The 15,204-nt window shown below is 45.4% G+C and overlaps 1 protein-coding gene across 3 annotated transcripts in view; it reads left to right on the top strand.

Annotated features, from left to right (window-relative positions):
• ctnna1 (catenin (cadherin-associated protein), alpha 1) overlaps window positions 1-1,440 on the top strand; it is a 252,692-nt gene extending 251,252 nt beyond the window's left edge. For all 3 annotated transcript variants that reach the window (XM_039012640.1, XM_039012638.1, XM_039012639.1), the window contains one exon: window positions 490-1,440. In XM_039012640.1, coding sequence (XP_038868568.1) covers window positions 490-567 — 78 coding nt within the window. In that variant the 3' untranslated portion in view covers window positions 568-1,440. The remainder of the gene's footprint in view (window positions 1-489) is intronic.
• The last annotated feature ends 13,764 nt before the right edge of the window (window positions 1,441-15,204 follow it).

The following is a 15,204-nucleotide window of genomic DNA, read 5'->3' as shown; positions in this document are numbered from 1 at the left end:
ATTGACTGAGAACACATTCTCATTTACAGCAACGACCTGGGGAATAGTTACAGGGGAGAGGAGGGGGAATGAATGAGCCAATTGTAAACTGGGGATGATTAAGTGACCATGATGGTTTGAGGGCCAGATTGGGAATTTAGTCAGGACACCAGGGTTAACAAACCCTACTCTTATGATAAGTGCCATGGGATCTTTAGTGACCACAACCCTTTAACATCCCACCCTAAAGATGACACACTACACAGGGCAATGTCCCCAATCACTGCCCTGGGGCATTGGGCGTTTTTATTTTAGACCAAAGGAAAGAGTGCCTCCTACTGGCCCTCCGACACCACTTCCAGCTGCATCTGGTCTCCCATCCAGGGACCGACCCTGCTTAGCTTCAGAGGCAAACCAACAGTGGGATACAGGGTGGTGTGCTGCTGGATTTAATGATGCAGGACACATGTCTGTGAGGAAAATACAATAAAATGTTATCTCTTCTCTTAGGTCAAGAGGTCATCCCAAAAGAAACACATCAATCCTGTCCAGGCCCTCAGCGAGTTCAAAGCCATGGATAGCATCTAGAGATGGACCAATCAGTCAGTCTGGGTGGTGAGAGGAGGTGGAGCTAGAAGGGGTTGAGATGCTGATGGAGCTGGCTAGATCAACTGTGGTGTGTAGACGGTTGGAGCTTCTTTTTAATCTAGTCAAAAAATGGGAGGGGGGAATGCATTTCTTATTTCCTGGCCTAGTCGGCTGTCTGCCGTGATGTTGCTATGCAGGCTCGCTAAGGTAGAACAATATATACAGAGGCCCTTAAGATCACTATTTCTCTACCAGTCTTTTTTTTTTTTCAAACAACTGCTTTCTGATAAGTCTCTAGCCTACTGTATAACTTCTCTACTGGAAAATAAGGCGATTGGAGGGGGGGGGGGGGGGGCAGGCAATTAGACCAAGTAAAGGGCGTTTCTATTTAGTTTGATTTTATTCCAGTGTTGGTATGAGATGGGACGGGTGTATTTCATTGATACTGTAAGATCTAATTCTGTTCAAACTAATCATTTTGACCCCTGACCCCAACCTGTGATGTGAGATCCCCCCCTGTGTATTTTTATACAATGACTTTCTACCGTGTTTTATGATTGCGTGGCTGGTGGGAGGAGGGTGTTGGATGGTATTTCCGCTACGTGTCATATATGATATGATGCAGTATTATGTTGTGTAGGTGCAGATCAGATAGGCCTGTCCACTCGATGCAAACACGTCTCTCTATCGCCTTTTATTAGTCTTGACTCGAGCAATAACTAGAGAACGTATGGATGTGTAACTTTTCTCCACTGAGTGTTTTTTTGGGGGGGGGATAAACGTTTTAGCTTTTTGATTTAAAAAGACAAATTGATTATTTTTTTTCATTCTCAATGTGTATTCTGTGCTTATCTAATAAAAGTTTGATATTATCGTGTCGTTACCACTTTATACTTATTATAAACTGAATTGTCATAAATGTTTTATGTTTCTTCTGTCGTTAAGCAGGTTTTGAAGAGTTGTCTGAATGAGGTCTTGCGTGCCTCACTGTATGCAGCAAGCCAAAGCTAATAGAGAGAAGAGAAGCATTCTCTCCTAGCCTTCTGGTTTAATACGTAACACTAGCCCAGGGGACTACACACACACACAGTCAGTGAGACTCATTAAATTAGCTGACATACACTCTCTGAGTGTGTGATAGGTCACAGTGAGGCTGTGGAGGGGGTCTGGGGAATAGACCAGGGGTGTGGAGGGGGTCCCGGGAATAGACAGTGTGAAGGGGGTCCCGGGAATAGACCAGGGTGTGGAGGGGGTCTGGGGAATAGACCGGGGTGTGGAGGGGGTCTGGGGAATAGACCGGGCTGTGGAGGGGATCCCGGGAATAGACTGGGCTGTGGAGGGGGTCTGGGGAATAGACGGCTGTGGAGGGGGTCTGGGGAATAGACCAGGGTGTGGAGGGGGTCCCGGGAATAGACTGGGCTGTGGAGGGTGTCTGGGGAATAGACGGGTGTGGAGGGGGTCCCGGGAATAGACTGGGCTGTGGAGGGGATCTGGGGAATAGACGGCTGTCTCAATGAGACCACTGTGCATCTTAAATGCCACCCTAAACCCTCTTCTCTATATAGTGCACTACTTCTGAGCAGAACCTTTTAGGGTTGTCATTTGGGCCACAGCCCAGTGGCTAAGCAGCCAGATAGTCGGATCAATATTCTTCCTCCTAGCTCTGCTGCTGAGAGGAGGGGAAGAGAGAGGCGGGGGAGGAGGAGGAGGAGGAGGAGAAGAGAGAGGGGAGGAGAGGAGGAGGAGGGGAAGAGAGAGGGAGGAGATGAGGAGGAGGGGAAGAGAGAGGGAGGAGATGAGGAGGAGGGGAAGAGAGAGGGGGAGGAGGAGGAGGGGAAGAGAGAGGGAAGCGAGAAGCTTTTTCCATGAATTAGTTAAAGCAGTGGAAGGTAATGTAGAAGTGTTAGCTGTGATGTTAGCTTGTGGTTCCATCAGCATAGACTATTCCACATCCCAAATGGTATCCTATTTACTTTATATTGCACTACTTGACCCTGGGTTTTTTTTTTTAAATAGTGTGCTTTGTAGGGAATAGGGTGCCATTTGGGATCATATAATAGCTCAGTAAAGTATGCAAGGATGGTGGGTAGTGCAGTGGGTTTATTTCTTTGAACCAGGGTCACTTTGGGTCTTCGTGTTGCGATGTTTCAGCTTGTTTCTGAAGAGGCAAGTCACGTCGGGTTACGACAGATGGACAGATGGGTTTTAGGTTCTTTGAGCGTTACATTGGGGCTGTGTGGGGTGAGATTTGGACTGGGTAGAGGGGTTTAGACACAACGCTTCTCGTGATAACAATCTCATTTTGTGGTGAGAGAATATAGTTCCATATATAGTGCACTACATTGGACCCCCCCCCAGGGAATAGTGTTAGTTGGGACTTACATTAGGAGTTACTGTAGCATCTGCCGTCTGTCTGTCGTTCTGCTACTGCTGTCTGTCTGTCGTTCTGCTACTGCTGTCTGTCGTTCTGCTACTGCCGTCTGTCTTTCATACTGCTGTCTGTCTGTCGTTCTGCTACTGCCGTCTGTCGTTCTGCTACTGCCGTCTGTCGTTCTGCTACTGCCGTCTGTCGTTCTGCTACTGCTGTCTGTCTGTCGTTCTGCTACTGCTGTCTGTCTGTCGTTCTGCTACTGCTGTCTGTCTGTCGTTCTGCTACTGCTGTCTGTCTGTCGTTCTGCTACTGCCGTCTGTCTTTCATACTGCTGTCTGTCTGTCGTTCTGCTACTGCCGTCTGTCGTTCTGCTACTGCCGTCTGTCGTTCTGCTACTGCCGTCTGTCGTTCTGCTACTGCCGTCTGTCGTTCTGCTACTGCCGTCTGTCGTTCTGCTACTGCCGTCTGTCGTTCTGCTACTGCCGTCTGTCGTTCTGCTACTGCCGTCTGTCTGTCGTTCTGCTACTGCCGTCTGTCTGTCGTTCTGCTACTGCTGTCTGTCTGTCGTTCTGCTACTGCTGTCTGTCTGTCGTTCTGCTACTGCTGTCTGTCTGTCGTTCTGCTACTGCTGTCTGTCTGTCGTTCTGCTACTGCTGTCTGTCTGTCGTTCTGCTACTGCTGTCTGTCTGTCGTTCTGCTACTGCTGTCTGTCTGTCGTTCTGCTACTGCTGTCTGTCTGTCGTTCTGCTACTGCTGTCTGTCTGTCGTTCTGCTACTGCTGTCTGTCTGTCGTTCTGCTACTGCCGTCTGTCGTTCTGCTACTGCCGTCTGTCGTTCTGCTACTGCTGTCTGTCTGTCATTCTGCTACTGCTGTCTGTCTGTCGTTCTGCTACTGCTGTCTGTCTGTCGTTCTGCTACTGCTGTCTGTCTGTCGTTCTGCTACTGCTGTCTGTCTTTCATACTGCTGTCTGTCTGTCGTTCTGCTACTGCCGTCTACATTTCAAATTGTCCAAGTAGAAATCACACCTTTCCAAATGGTACCCAATAATCATTCCCATAGGGCTCTGGTCAAAAGTAGTGGACCACATTCCCATAGGGCTCTGGTCAAAAGTCGTGCACTACATTCCCATAGGGCTCTGGTCAAAAGTCGTGCACTACATTCCCATAGGGCTCTGGTCAAAAGTAGTGCACTACATTCCCATAGGGCTCTGGTCAAAAGTAGTGGACCACATTCCCATAGGGCTCTGGTCAAAAGTAGTGGACCACATTCCCATAGGGCTCTGGTCAAAAGTAGTGGACCACATTCCCATAGGGCTCTGGTCAAAAGTAGTGGACCACATTCCCATAGGGCTCTGGTCAAAAGTAGTGGACCACATTCCCATAGGGCTCTGGTCAAATGTAGTGCACTACATTCCCATAGGGCTCTGGTCAAAAGTAGTGGACCACATTCCCATAGGGCTCTGGTCAAAAGTAGTGCACTACATTCCCATAGGGCTCTGGTCAAAAGTAGTGCACTACATTCCCATAGGGCTCTGGTCAAAAGTAGAGCACTACATTCCCATAGGGCTCTGGTCAAAAGTAGTGCACTACATTCCCATAGGGCTCTGGTCAAAAGTAGTGCACTACATTCCCATAGGGCTCTGGTCAAAAGTAGAGCACTACATTCCCATAGGGCTCTGGTCAAAAGTAGTGCACTACATTCCCATAGGGCTCTGGTCAAAAGTAGTGCACTACATTCCCATAGGGCTCTGGTCAAAAGTAGTGCACTACATTCCCATAGGGCTCTGGTCAAAAGTAGTGGACCACATTCCCATAGGGCTCTGGTCAAAAGTAGTGCACTACATTCCCATAGGGCTCTGGTCAAAAGTAGAGCACTACATTCCCATAGGGCTCTGGTCAAAAGTAGTGCACTACATTCCCATAGGGCTCTGGTCAAAAGTAGAGCACTACATTCCCATAGGGCTCTGGTCAAAAGTAGTGCACTACATTCCCATAGGGCTCTGGTCAAAAGTAGTGCACTACATTCCCATAGGGCTCTGGTCAAAAGTAGTGCACTACATTCCCATAGGGCTCTGGTCAAAAGTAGTGCACTACATTCCCATAGGGCTCTGGTCAAAAGTAGTGCACTACATTCCCATAGGGCTCTGGTCAAAAGTAGTGCACTACATTCCCATAGACCTCACAGTGAAATGCTGAATACAACAGGTGTAGTAGACCTCACAGTGAAATGCTGAATACAACAGGTGTAGTAGACCTTACAGTGAAATGCTGAATACAACAGGTGTAGTAGACCTTACAGTGAAATACTGAATACAACAGGTGTAGTAGACCTTACAGTGAAATGCTGAATACAACAGGTGTAGTAGACCTTAGTGAAATGCTGAATACAACAGGTGTAGTAGACCTTGCAGTGAAATGCTGAATACAACAGGTGTAGTAGACCTTACAGTGAAATGCTGAATACAACAGGTGTAGTAGACCTCACAGTGAAATGCTGAATACAACAGGTGTAGTAGACCTTACAGTGAAATGCTGAATACAACAGGTGTAGTAGACCTCACAGTGAAATGCTGAATACAACAGGTGTAGTAGACCTTACAGTGAAATGCTGAATACAACAGGTGTAGTAGACCTTACAGTGAAATACTGAATACAACAGGTGTAGTAGACCTTACAGTGAAATGCTGAATACAACAGGTGTAGTAGACCTTAGTGAAATGCTGAATACAACAGGTGTAGTAGACCTTACAGTGAAATGCTGAATACAACAGGTGTAGTAGACCTTGCAGTGAAATGCTGAATACAACAGGTGTAGTAGACCTTACAGTGAAATGCTGAATACAACAGGTGTAGTAGACCTCACAGTGAAATGCTGAATACAACAGGTGTAGTAGACCTTACAGTGAAATGCTGAATACAACAGGTGTAGTAGACCTTACAGTGAAATGCTGAATACAACAGGTGTAGTAGACCTCACAGTGAACTGCTGAATACAACAGGTGTAGTAGACCTTACAGTGAAATGCTGAATACAACAGGTGTAGACCTCACAGTGAAATGCTGAATACAACAGGTGTAGTAGACCTCACAGTGAAATGCTGAATACAACAGGTGTAGTAGACCTCACAGTGAAATGCTGAATACAACAGGTGTAGTAGACCTTACAGTGAAATGCTGAATACAACAGGTGTAGTAGACCTTACAGTGAAATGCTGAATACAACAGGTGTAGACCTCACAGTGAAATGCTGAATACAACAGGTGTAGTAGACCTTACAGTGAAATGCTGAATACAACCGGTGTAGTAGACCTTACAGTGAAATGCTGAATACAACAGGTGTAGTAGACCTCACAGTGAAATGCTGAATACAACAGGTTTAGTAGACATTACAGTGAAATGCTGAATACCACAGGTGTAGTAGACATTACAGTGAAATGCTGAATACCACAGGTGTAGTAGACCTCACAGTGAAATGCTGAATACAACAGGTGTAGTAGACCTTACCGTGAAATGCTGAATACAACAGGTGTAGTAGACCTCACAGTGAAATGCTGAATACAACAGGTGTAGTAGACCTCACAGTGAAATGCTGAATACAACAGGTGTAGTAGACCTTACAGTGAAATGCTGAATACAACAGGTGTAGTAGACCTCACAGTGAAATGCTGAATACAACAGGTGTAGTAGACCTTACAGTGAAATGCTGAATACAACAGGTGTAGTAGACCTTACAGTGAAATACTGAATACAACAGGTGTAGTAGACCTTACAGTGAAATGCTGAATACAACAGGTGTAGTAGACCTTACAGTGAAATGCTGAATACAACAGGTGTAGTAGACCTTACAGTGAAATGCTGAATACAACAGGTGTAGTAGACCTTACAGTGAACTGCTGAATACAACAGGTGTAGTAGACCTTACAGTGAAATGCTGAATACAACAGGTGTAGTAGACCTCACAGTGAAATGCTGAATACAACAGGTGTAGTAGACCTTACAGTGAAATGCTGAATACAACAGGTGTAGTAGACCTCACAGTGAACTGCTGAATACAACAGGTGTAGTAGACCTTACAGTGAAATGCTGAATACAAAAGGTGTAGTAGACCTCACAGTGAAATGCTGAATACAACAGGTGTAGTAGACCTCACAGTGAAATGCTGAATACAACAGGTGTAGTAAACCTCACAGTGAAATGCTGAATACAACAGGTGTAGTAGACCTCACAGTGAAATGCTGAATACAACAGGTGTAGTAAACCTCACAGTGAAATGCTGAATACAACAGGTGTAGTAGACCTTACAGTGAAATGCTGAATACAACAGGTGTAGTAGACCTTACAGTGAAATGCTGAATACAACAGGTGTAGTAGACCTTACAGTGAAATGCTGAATACAACAGGTGTAGTAGACCTTACAGTGAAATGCTGAATACAACAGGTGTAGTAGACCTTACAGTGAAATACTGAATACAACAGGTGTAGACCTCACAGTGAAATGCTGAATACAACAGGTGTAGTAGACCTCACAGTGAAATGCTGAATACAACAGGTGTAGTAGACCTTACAGTGAAATGCTGAATACAACAGGTGTAGTAGACCTCACAGTGAAATGCTGAATACAACAGGTGTAGTAGACCTCACAGTGAAATGCTGAATACAACAGGTGTAGTAGACCTCACAGTGAAATGCTGAATACAACAGGTGTAGTAGACCTCACAGTGAAATGCTGAATACAACAGGTGTAGTAGACCTCACAGTGAAATGCTGAATACAACAGGTGTAGTAGACCTCACAGTGAAATGCTGAATACAACAGGTGTAGTAGACCTCACAGTGAAATGCTGAATACAACAGGTGTAGTAGACCTTACAGTGAAATGCTGAATACAACAGGTGTAGTAGACCTTACAGTGAAATGCTGAATACAACAGGTGTAGTAGACCTCACAGTGAAATGCTGAATACAACAGGTGTAGTAGACCTCACAGTGAAATGCTGAATACAACAGGTGTAGTAGACCTTACAGTGAAATGCTGAATACAACAGGTGTAGTAGACCTTACAGTGAAATGCTGAATACAACAGGTGTAGTAGACCTCACAGTGAAATGCTGAATACAACAGGTGTAGTAGACCTCACAGTGAAATGCTGAATACAACAGGTGTAGTAGACCTCACAGTGAAATGCTGAATACAACAGGTGTAGTAGACCTCACAGTGAAATGCTGAATACAACAGGTGTAGTAGACCTCACAGTGAACTGCTGAATACAACAGGTGTAGTAGACCTTACAGTGAAATGCTGAATACAACAGGTGTAGTAGACCTTACAGTGAAATGCTGAATACAACAGGTGTAGTAGACCTTACAGTGAAATGCTGAATACAACAGGTGTAGTAGACCTCACAGTGAAATGCTGAATACAACAGGTGTAGTAGACCTTACAGTGAAATGCTGAATACAACAGGTGTAGTAGACCTTACAGTGAAATGCTGAATACAACAGGTGTAGTAGACCTCACAGTGAACTGCTGAATACAACAGGTGTAGTAGACCTCACAGTGAACTGCTGAATACAACAGGTGTAGTAGACCTTACAGTGAAATGCTGAATACAACAGGTGTAGTAGACCTTACAGTGAAATGCTGAATACAACAGGTGTAGTAGACCTTACAGTGAAATGCTGAATACAACAGGTGTAGTAGACCTCACAGTGAAATGCTGAATACAACAGGTATAGTAGACCTTACAGTGAAATGCTGAATACAACAGGTGTAGTAGACCTTACAGTGAACTGCTGAATACAACAGGTGTAGTAGACCTCACAGTGAAATGCTGAATACAACAGGTGTAGTAGACCTCACAGTGAAATGCTGAATACAACAGGTGTAGTAGACCTCACAGTGAACTGCTGAATACAACAGGTGTAGTAGACCTCACAGTGAAATGCTGAATACAACAGGTGTAGTAGACCTTACAGTGAAATGCTGAATACAACAGGTGTAGTAGACCTCACAGTGAAATGCTGAATACAACAGGTGTAGTAGACCTCACAGTGAAATGCTGAATACAACAGGTGTAGTAGACCTCACAGTGAAATGCTGAATACAACAGGTGTAGTAGACCTCACAGTGAAATGCTGAATACAACAGGTGTAGTAAACCTCACAGTGAAATGCTGAATACAACAGGTGTAGTAGACCTCACAGTGAAATGCTGAATACAACAGGTGTAGTAGACCTCACAGTGAAATGCTGAATACAACAGGTGTAGTAGACCTTACAGTGAAATGCTGAATACAACAGGTGTAGTAGACCTCACAGTGAAATGCTGAATACAACAGGTGTAGTAGACCTCACAGTGAAATGCTGAATACAACAGGTGTAGTAGACCTCACAGTGAACTGCTGAATACAACAGGTGTAGTAGACCTCACAGTGAAATGCTGAATACAACAGGTGTAGTAGACCTTACCGTGAAATGCTGAATACAACAGGTGTAGTAAACCTCACAGTGAAATGCTGAATACAACAGGTGTAGTAGACCTCACAGTGAAATGCTGAATACAACAGGTGTAGTAGACCTCACAGTGAACTGCTGAATACAACAGGTGTAGTAGACCTCACAGTGAAATGCTGCCTTACAACAGGTGTAGTAGACCTTACAGTGAAATGCTGAATACAACAGGTGTAGTAGACCTTACAGTGAAATGCTGAATACAACAGGTGTAGTAGACCTCACAGTGAACTGCTGCCTTACAACAGGTGTAGTAGACCTTACAGTGAAATGCTGCCTTACAACAGGTGTAGTAGACCTCACAGTGAACTGCTGCCTTACAACAGGTGTAGTAGACCTTACAGTGAACTGCTGAATACAACAGGTGTAGTAGACCTCACAGTGAAATGCTGAATACAACAGGTGTAGTAGACCTTACCGTGAAATGCTGCCTTACAACAGGTGTAGTAGACCTTACAGTGAAATGCTGAATACAACAGGTGTAGTAGACCTTACAGTGAAATGCTGAATACAACAGGTGTAGTAGACCTCACAGTGAACTGCTGCCTTACAACAGGTGTAGTAGACCTTACAGTGAAATGCTGAATACAACAGGTGTAGTAGACCTCACAGTGAACTGCTGCCTTACAACAGGTGTAGTAGACCTTACAGTGAAATGCTGAATACAACAGGTGTAGTAGACCTCACAGTGAACTGCTGCCTTACAACAGGTGTAGTAGACCTTACAGTGAACTGCTGCCTTACAACAGGTGTAGTAGACCTTACAGTGAAATGCTGAATACCACAGGTGTAGTAGACCTCACAGTGAAATGCTGAATACAACAGGTGTAGTAGACCTCACAGTGAACTGCTGCCTTACAACAGGTGTAGTAGACCTCACAGTGAAATGCTGAATACAACAGGTGTAGTAGACCTCACAGTGAACTGCTGAATACAACAGGTGTAGTAGACCTCACAGTGAAATGCTGAATACAACAGGTGTAGTAGACCTCACAGTGAACTGCTGAATACAACAGGTGTAGTAGACCTCACAGTGAAATGCTGAATACAACAGGTGTAGTAGACCTCACAGTGAAATGCTGAATACAACAGGTGTAGTAGACCTCACAGTGAAATGCTGAATACAACAGGTGTAGTAGACCTTACAGTGAAATGCTGAATACAACAGGTGTAGTAGACCTTACAGTGAAATGCTGAATACAACAGGTGTAGTAGACCTCACAGTGAAATGCTGAATACAACAGGTGTAGTAGACCTTACAGTGAACTGCTGCCTTACAAGTCCTTAAACCAACAATGCAGTTCAAGAAATAGAGTTAAGAAAATATAAACTAAAGTAAACACAATAAAATAACAATAACGAGGCTATATACAGGTGGCACCTGTACCGAATCAATGTGCGGGGGTACAGGTTAGTCAAGGTCATTTGTAGGGGTAAAGTGACTATGCATAGATAATAAACAGTGAGTAGCAGCAGTGTAAAAACAAAGGGGAGGGGGGGTCAATGTAAATAGTCCGGGTTGCCATTTGATTAATTGATCAGCAATTTTATGGCTTGGGGGTAGAAGCTGTTCAGGAGCCTTTTGGTCCTCTGCTACCGCTTGCGTGCATACCCTCACCAGCTGGGGGCGGCCCGTCAGGATCCAGCTGCAGAGGGAGGTGTTTAGTCCCAGGGTCCTTAGCTTAGTGATGAACTTTGAGGGCATTATAGTGTTGAACACTGAGCTGTAGTCAATGAACAGCATTCTCACATAGGTGTTCCTTTTGTCCAGGTGGGAAAGGGCAGTGTGGAGTGCGATTTAGATTGCGTCGTCTGTGGATCTGTTGGAGCGGTATGGGAATTGGAGTGGGTCTAGGGTTTCTGGGATAATGGTGATGTGAGCCATGACCAGCCTTTCAAAGCATTTCATGGCTACCGACGTGAGTGCTACGGGTCGGTAGTCATTTAGGCAGGTTACCTTCGCTTTCTTGGGCACAGGGACTATGGTGGTCTGCTTTAAACATGTAGGTATTACAGACTCGGTCGGGGAGAAGTTGAAAATGTCAGTGAATCTCTGCAGGCTGTTGTAATAGACAGGATCCTCTTCAATATATCTACACCACTCATCTCTTCAGTATACAGTGGGGCAAAAAAAGTATTTAGTCAGCCACCAATTGTGCAAGTTCTCCCACTTAAAAAGATGAGAGAGGCCTGTAATTTTCATCATAGGTACACTTCAACTATGACAGACAAAATGAGAAAAAAAAATCCAGAAAATCACATTGTAGGATTTTTAATGAACTTTTTTGCCCCACTGTATCTACACCACTCATTTCTTCAGGCTGTTGTAATAGACAGGATTCTCTTCAGTATATCTACACCACTCATCTCTTCAGTATATCTACACCACTCATCTCTTCAGTATATCTACACCACTCATCTCTTCAGTATATCTACACCACTCATCTCTTCAGTATATCTACACCACTCATCTCTTCAGTATATCTACACCACTCATCTCTTCAGGCTGTTAAGACATTCACTTTTCTTTCCTATCCTAATAAGGAAGTTGTGTTCAATATATTGGCTCTAGGTGATTCCTGATAACATGACTAGTCCGTTTTCTATACTGGACGCTGTGCTGCATGAGAAATAATTGACCATGCGTCCCAAATGGAACCTTATTCCCTATATAGTGCACTACTTTAGACCAGGCACCTATTCCCTATATAGTGCACTACTTTAGACCAGGGCCCTATTCCCTATATAGTGCACTACTTTAGACCAGGGCCCTATTCCCTATATAGTGCACTACTTTAGACCTGAGCCCTGTGGCACCCTATTCCCTATATAGTGCACTAGTGTCCATAGGGCTAGGGTCGGTTTCCCAACAGTGATGGAGTGTTTTAGCGATGCATCTTTCCTACAACGGCCTGAAGATGTAACATGTTACCCAGAATACCATGCAGAGAGAACGGTCGTTGGAGCATGTGTCCATACTGCTGGATCACCTTCCTCCATTAAAATATTTCCTTAATTAACATAATTATGTCATAATACTGACCACGGATCAACTCCCAGAGAGATATTACCTCCTACGGCTGCAAATATTGAGACAATACTGACCACAGATCAGCTCCCGGAGAGATATTACCTCCTACGGCTGCAAATATTGAGACAATACTGACCACAGATCAGCTCCCGGAGAGATATTACCTCCTACGGCTGCAAATATTGAGACAATACTGACCACAGATCAGCTCCCGGAGAGAATACCTCCTACGGCTTATTCTAATGCTTACCCAATAATGCACAAAGTCACCGATTTGACACGTTACCCACGTTGGGCTACACATCACGAAATGTATTGAGATAAATTACAGACAGTAGGCCTACTACAAGTAGCAAAAATAGCACTCAAGTGATTGAACATGAAATGTATTTCAATATGACTGAAATACTGTTTATTTGCTTTTGTTTTAATGTAGTCGTCTCGGGTTTTCATTTGAAGCGTTTTTTTATAAGTTGCTTGTTTTGTATCAATTGCAGAGACGTTGACATCTTTGTTTTTTGTAGTCCTCTTTGTACTGAAATGTTCAGTGGTCACAGAGACGGATAAGCCATGTGATTTTATATGTTTAGCGGACAGCTTCTGTGTATAAAAGTGACGCTGGAGGGCAAATAAGCGTCTAGCGATGCACTCCGCTGTTCTGCATGTGGTTTGAGTCAGGCGTTAGATTATGAGCGTTTTCAAGTCAACTGTTAACTGTTTTAGGAAACGACTTGGAGATTTAACGATGCTCCCACCCAAGGTTTTAACGATGAACTTAGACAGAAGATGCTTTTGAGAAACCGGGCCCAGAACCCTATGGGTAACTAGCCCTAGAACTATGGGTAACTAGCCCTATGGGTAACTAGCCCTAGCACTATGGGTAACTAGCCCTATGGGTAACTAACCCTATGGGTAAATAGCCCTATGGGTAACTAGCCCTAGCCCTATGGGTAACTAGCTCTATGGGTAACTAGCCCTAGCACTATGGGTAACTAGCCCTATGGGTAACTAGCCCTATGGGTAAATAGCCCTATGGGTAACTAGCACCATGGGTAACTAGCACTATGGGTAACTAGCCCTAGCCCTATGGGTAACTAGCTCTATGGGTAACTAGCCCTATGGGTAACTAGCCCTATCACTGTGGGTAACTAACCCTAGCCCTGTGGGTAACTAGCCCTAGCACTGTGGGTAACTAGCCCTGTAGGTAACTAGACCTGTGAGTAACTAACCATATGTGTAACTAACCCTAGCCCTGTGGGTAACTAGCCCTATGGGTAACTAGCCCTATGGGTAACTAGCCCTATGGGTAACTAGCTCTATGGGTAACTAGCCCTATGGGTAACTAGCCCTGTGGGTAACTACCCCTAGCCCTGTGGGTAACTAACCCCTAGCCCTGTGGGTAACTAACGCCTAGAACTGTGGGTAACTAACCCTGGCACTGTGGGTAACTAACCCTGGCACTGTGGGTAACTAGCCCTGGCCCTGTGGGTAACTAGCCCTAGCCCTGTGGGTAACTAGCCCTGTGGGTAACTAGCCCTAGCCCTGTGGATAACTAACCCTAGCCCTGTGGGTAACTAACCCCTAGCCCTGTGGGTAACTAACCCCTAGCCCTGTGGGTAACTAACCCCTAGCCCTGTGGGTAACTAACCCCTAGCCCTATGGGTAACCAACCCCTAGCCCTATGGGTAACTAACCCTAGGCCTGTGGGTAACTAACCCTAGGCCTGTGGGTAACTACCCCTATGGGTAACTAACCCTAGCCCTGTGGGTAACTAGCCCTATGGGTAACTAACCCCTACTCCTGTGGGTAACTAACCCTAGCCCTGTGGGTAACTAACCCCTAGTCCCGTGGGTAACTAACCCCTAGCCCTGTGGGTAACTAACCCCTAGCCCTGTGGGTAACTAACCCCTAGCCCTGTGGGTAACTAACCCCTAGCCCTGTGGGTAACTAACCCGGTGGGTAACTTACCCTAGGCCTGTGGGTAACTAACCCTGTGGGTAACTTACCCTAGCCCTTTGGGTAACTAGCCCTATGGGTAACTAGCCCTAGCCCTATGGGTAACTAGCTCTATGGGTAACTAGCCCTATGGGTAACTAGCCCTATGGGTAACTAGCCCTATCACTGTGGGTAACTAACCCTAGCCCTGTGGGTAACTAGCCCTAGCACTGTGGGTAACTAGCCCTGTGAGTAACTAACCCTATGTGTAACTAACCCTAGCCCTGTGGGTAACTAGCCCTATGGGTAACTAGCCCTATGGGTAACTAGCCCTATGGGTAACTAGCCCTGTGGGTAACTACCCCTAGCCCTGTGGGTAACTAACGCCTAGAACTGTGGGTAACTAACCCTGGCACTGTGGGTAACTAGCCCTAGCCCTGTGGGTAACAAGCCCTGTGGGTAACTAGCCCTAGCCCTGTGGGTAACTAGCCCTGTGGGTAACTAGCCCTAGCCCTGTGGATAACTAACCCTAGCCCTGTGGGTAACTAACCCCTAGCCCTGTGGGTAACTAACCCCTAGCCCTGTGGGTAACTAACCCCTAGCCCTGTGGGTAACTAACCCCTAGCCCTATGGGTAACCAACCCCTAGCCCTATGGGTAACCAACCCCTAGCCCTATGGGTAACCAACCCCTAGCCCTATGGGTAACCAACCCCTAGACCTATGGGTAACCAACCCCTAGACCTATGGGTAACTAACCCTAGGCCTGTGGGTAACTACCCCTATGGGTAACTAA

The sequence above is a fragment of the Salvelinus namaycush genome, chromosome 17 (genome assembly GCF_016432855.1).
Source record: "Salvelinus namaycush isolate Seneca chromosome 17, SaNama_1.0, whole genome shotgun sequence".
NCBI lineage: Eukaryota > Metazoa > Chordata > Actinopteri > Salmoniformes > Salmonidae > Salvelinus > Salvelinus namaycush.
This window is presented reverse-complemented; position numbering and strand designations above follow the sequence as displayed.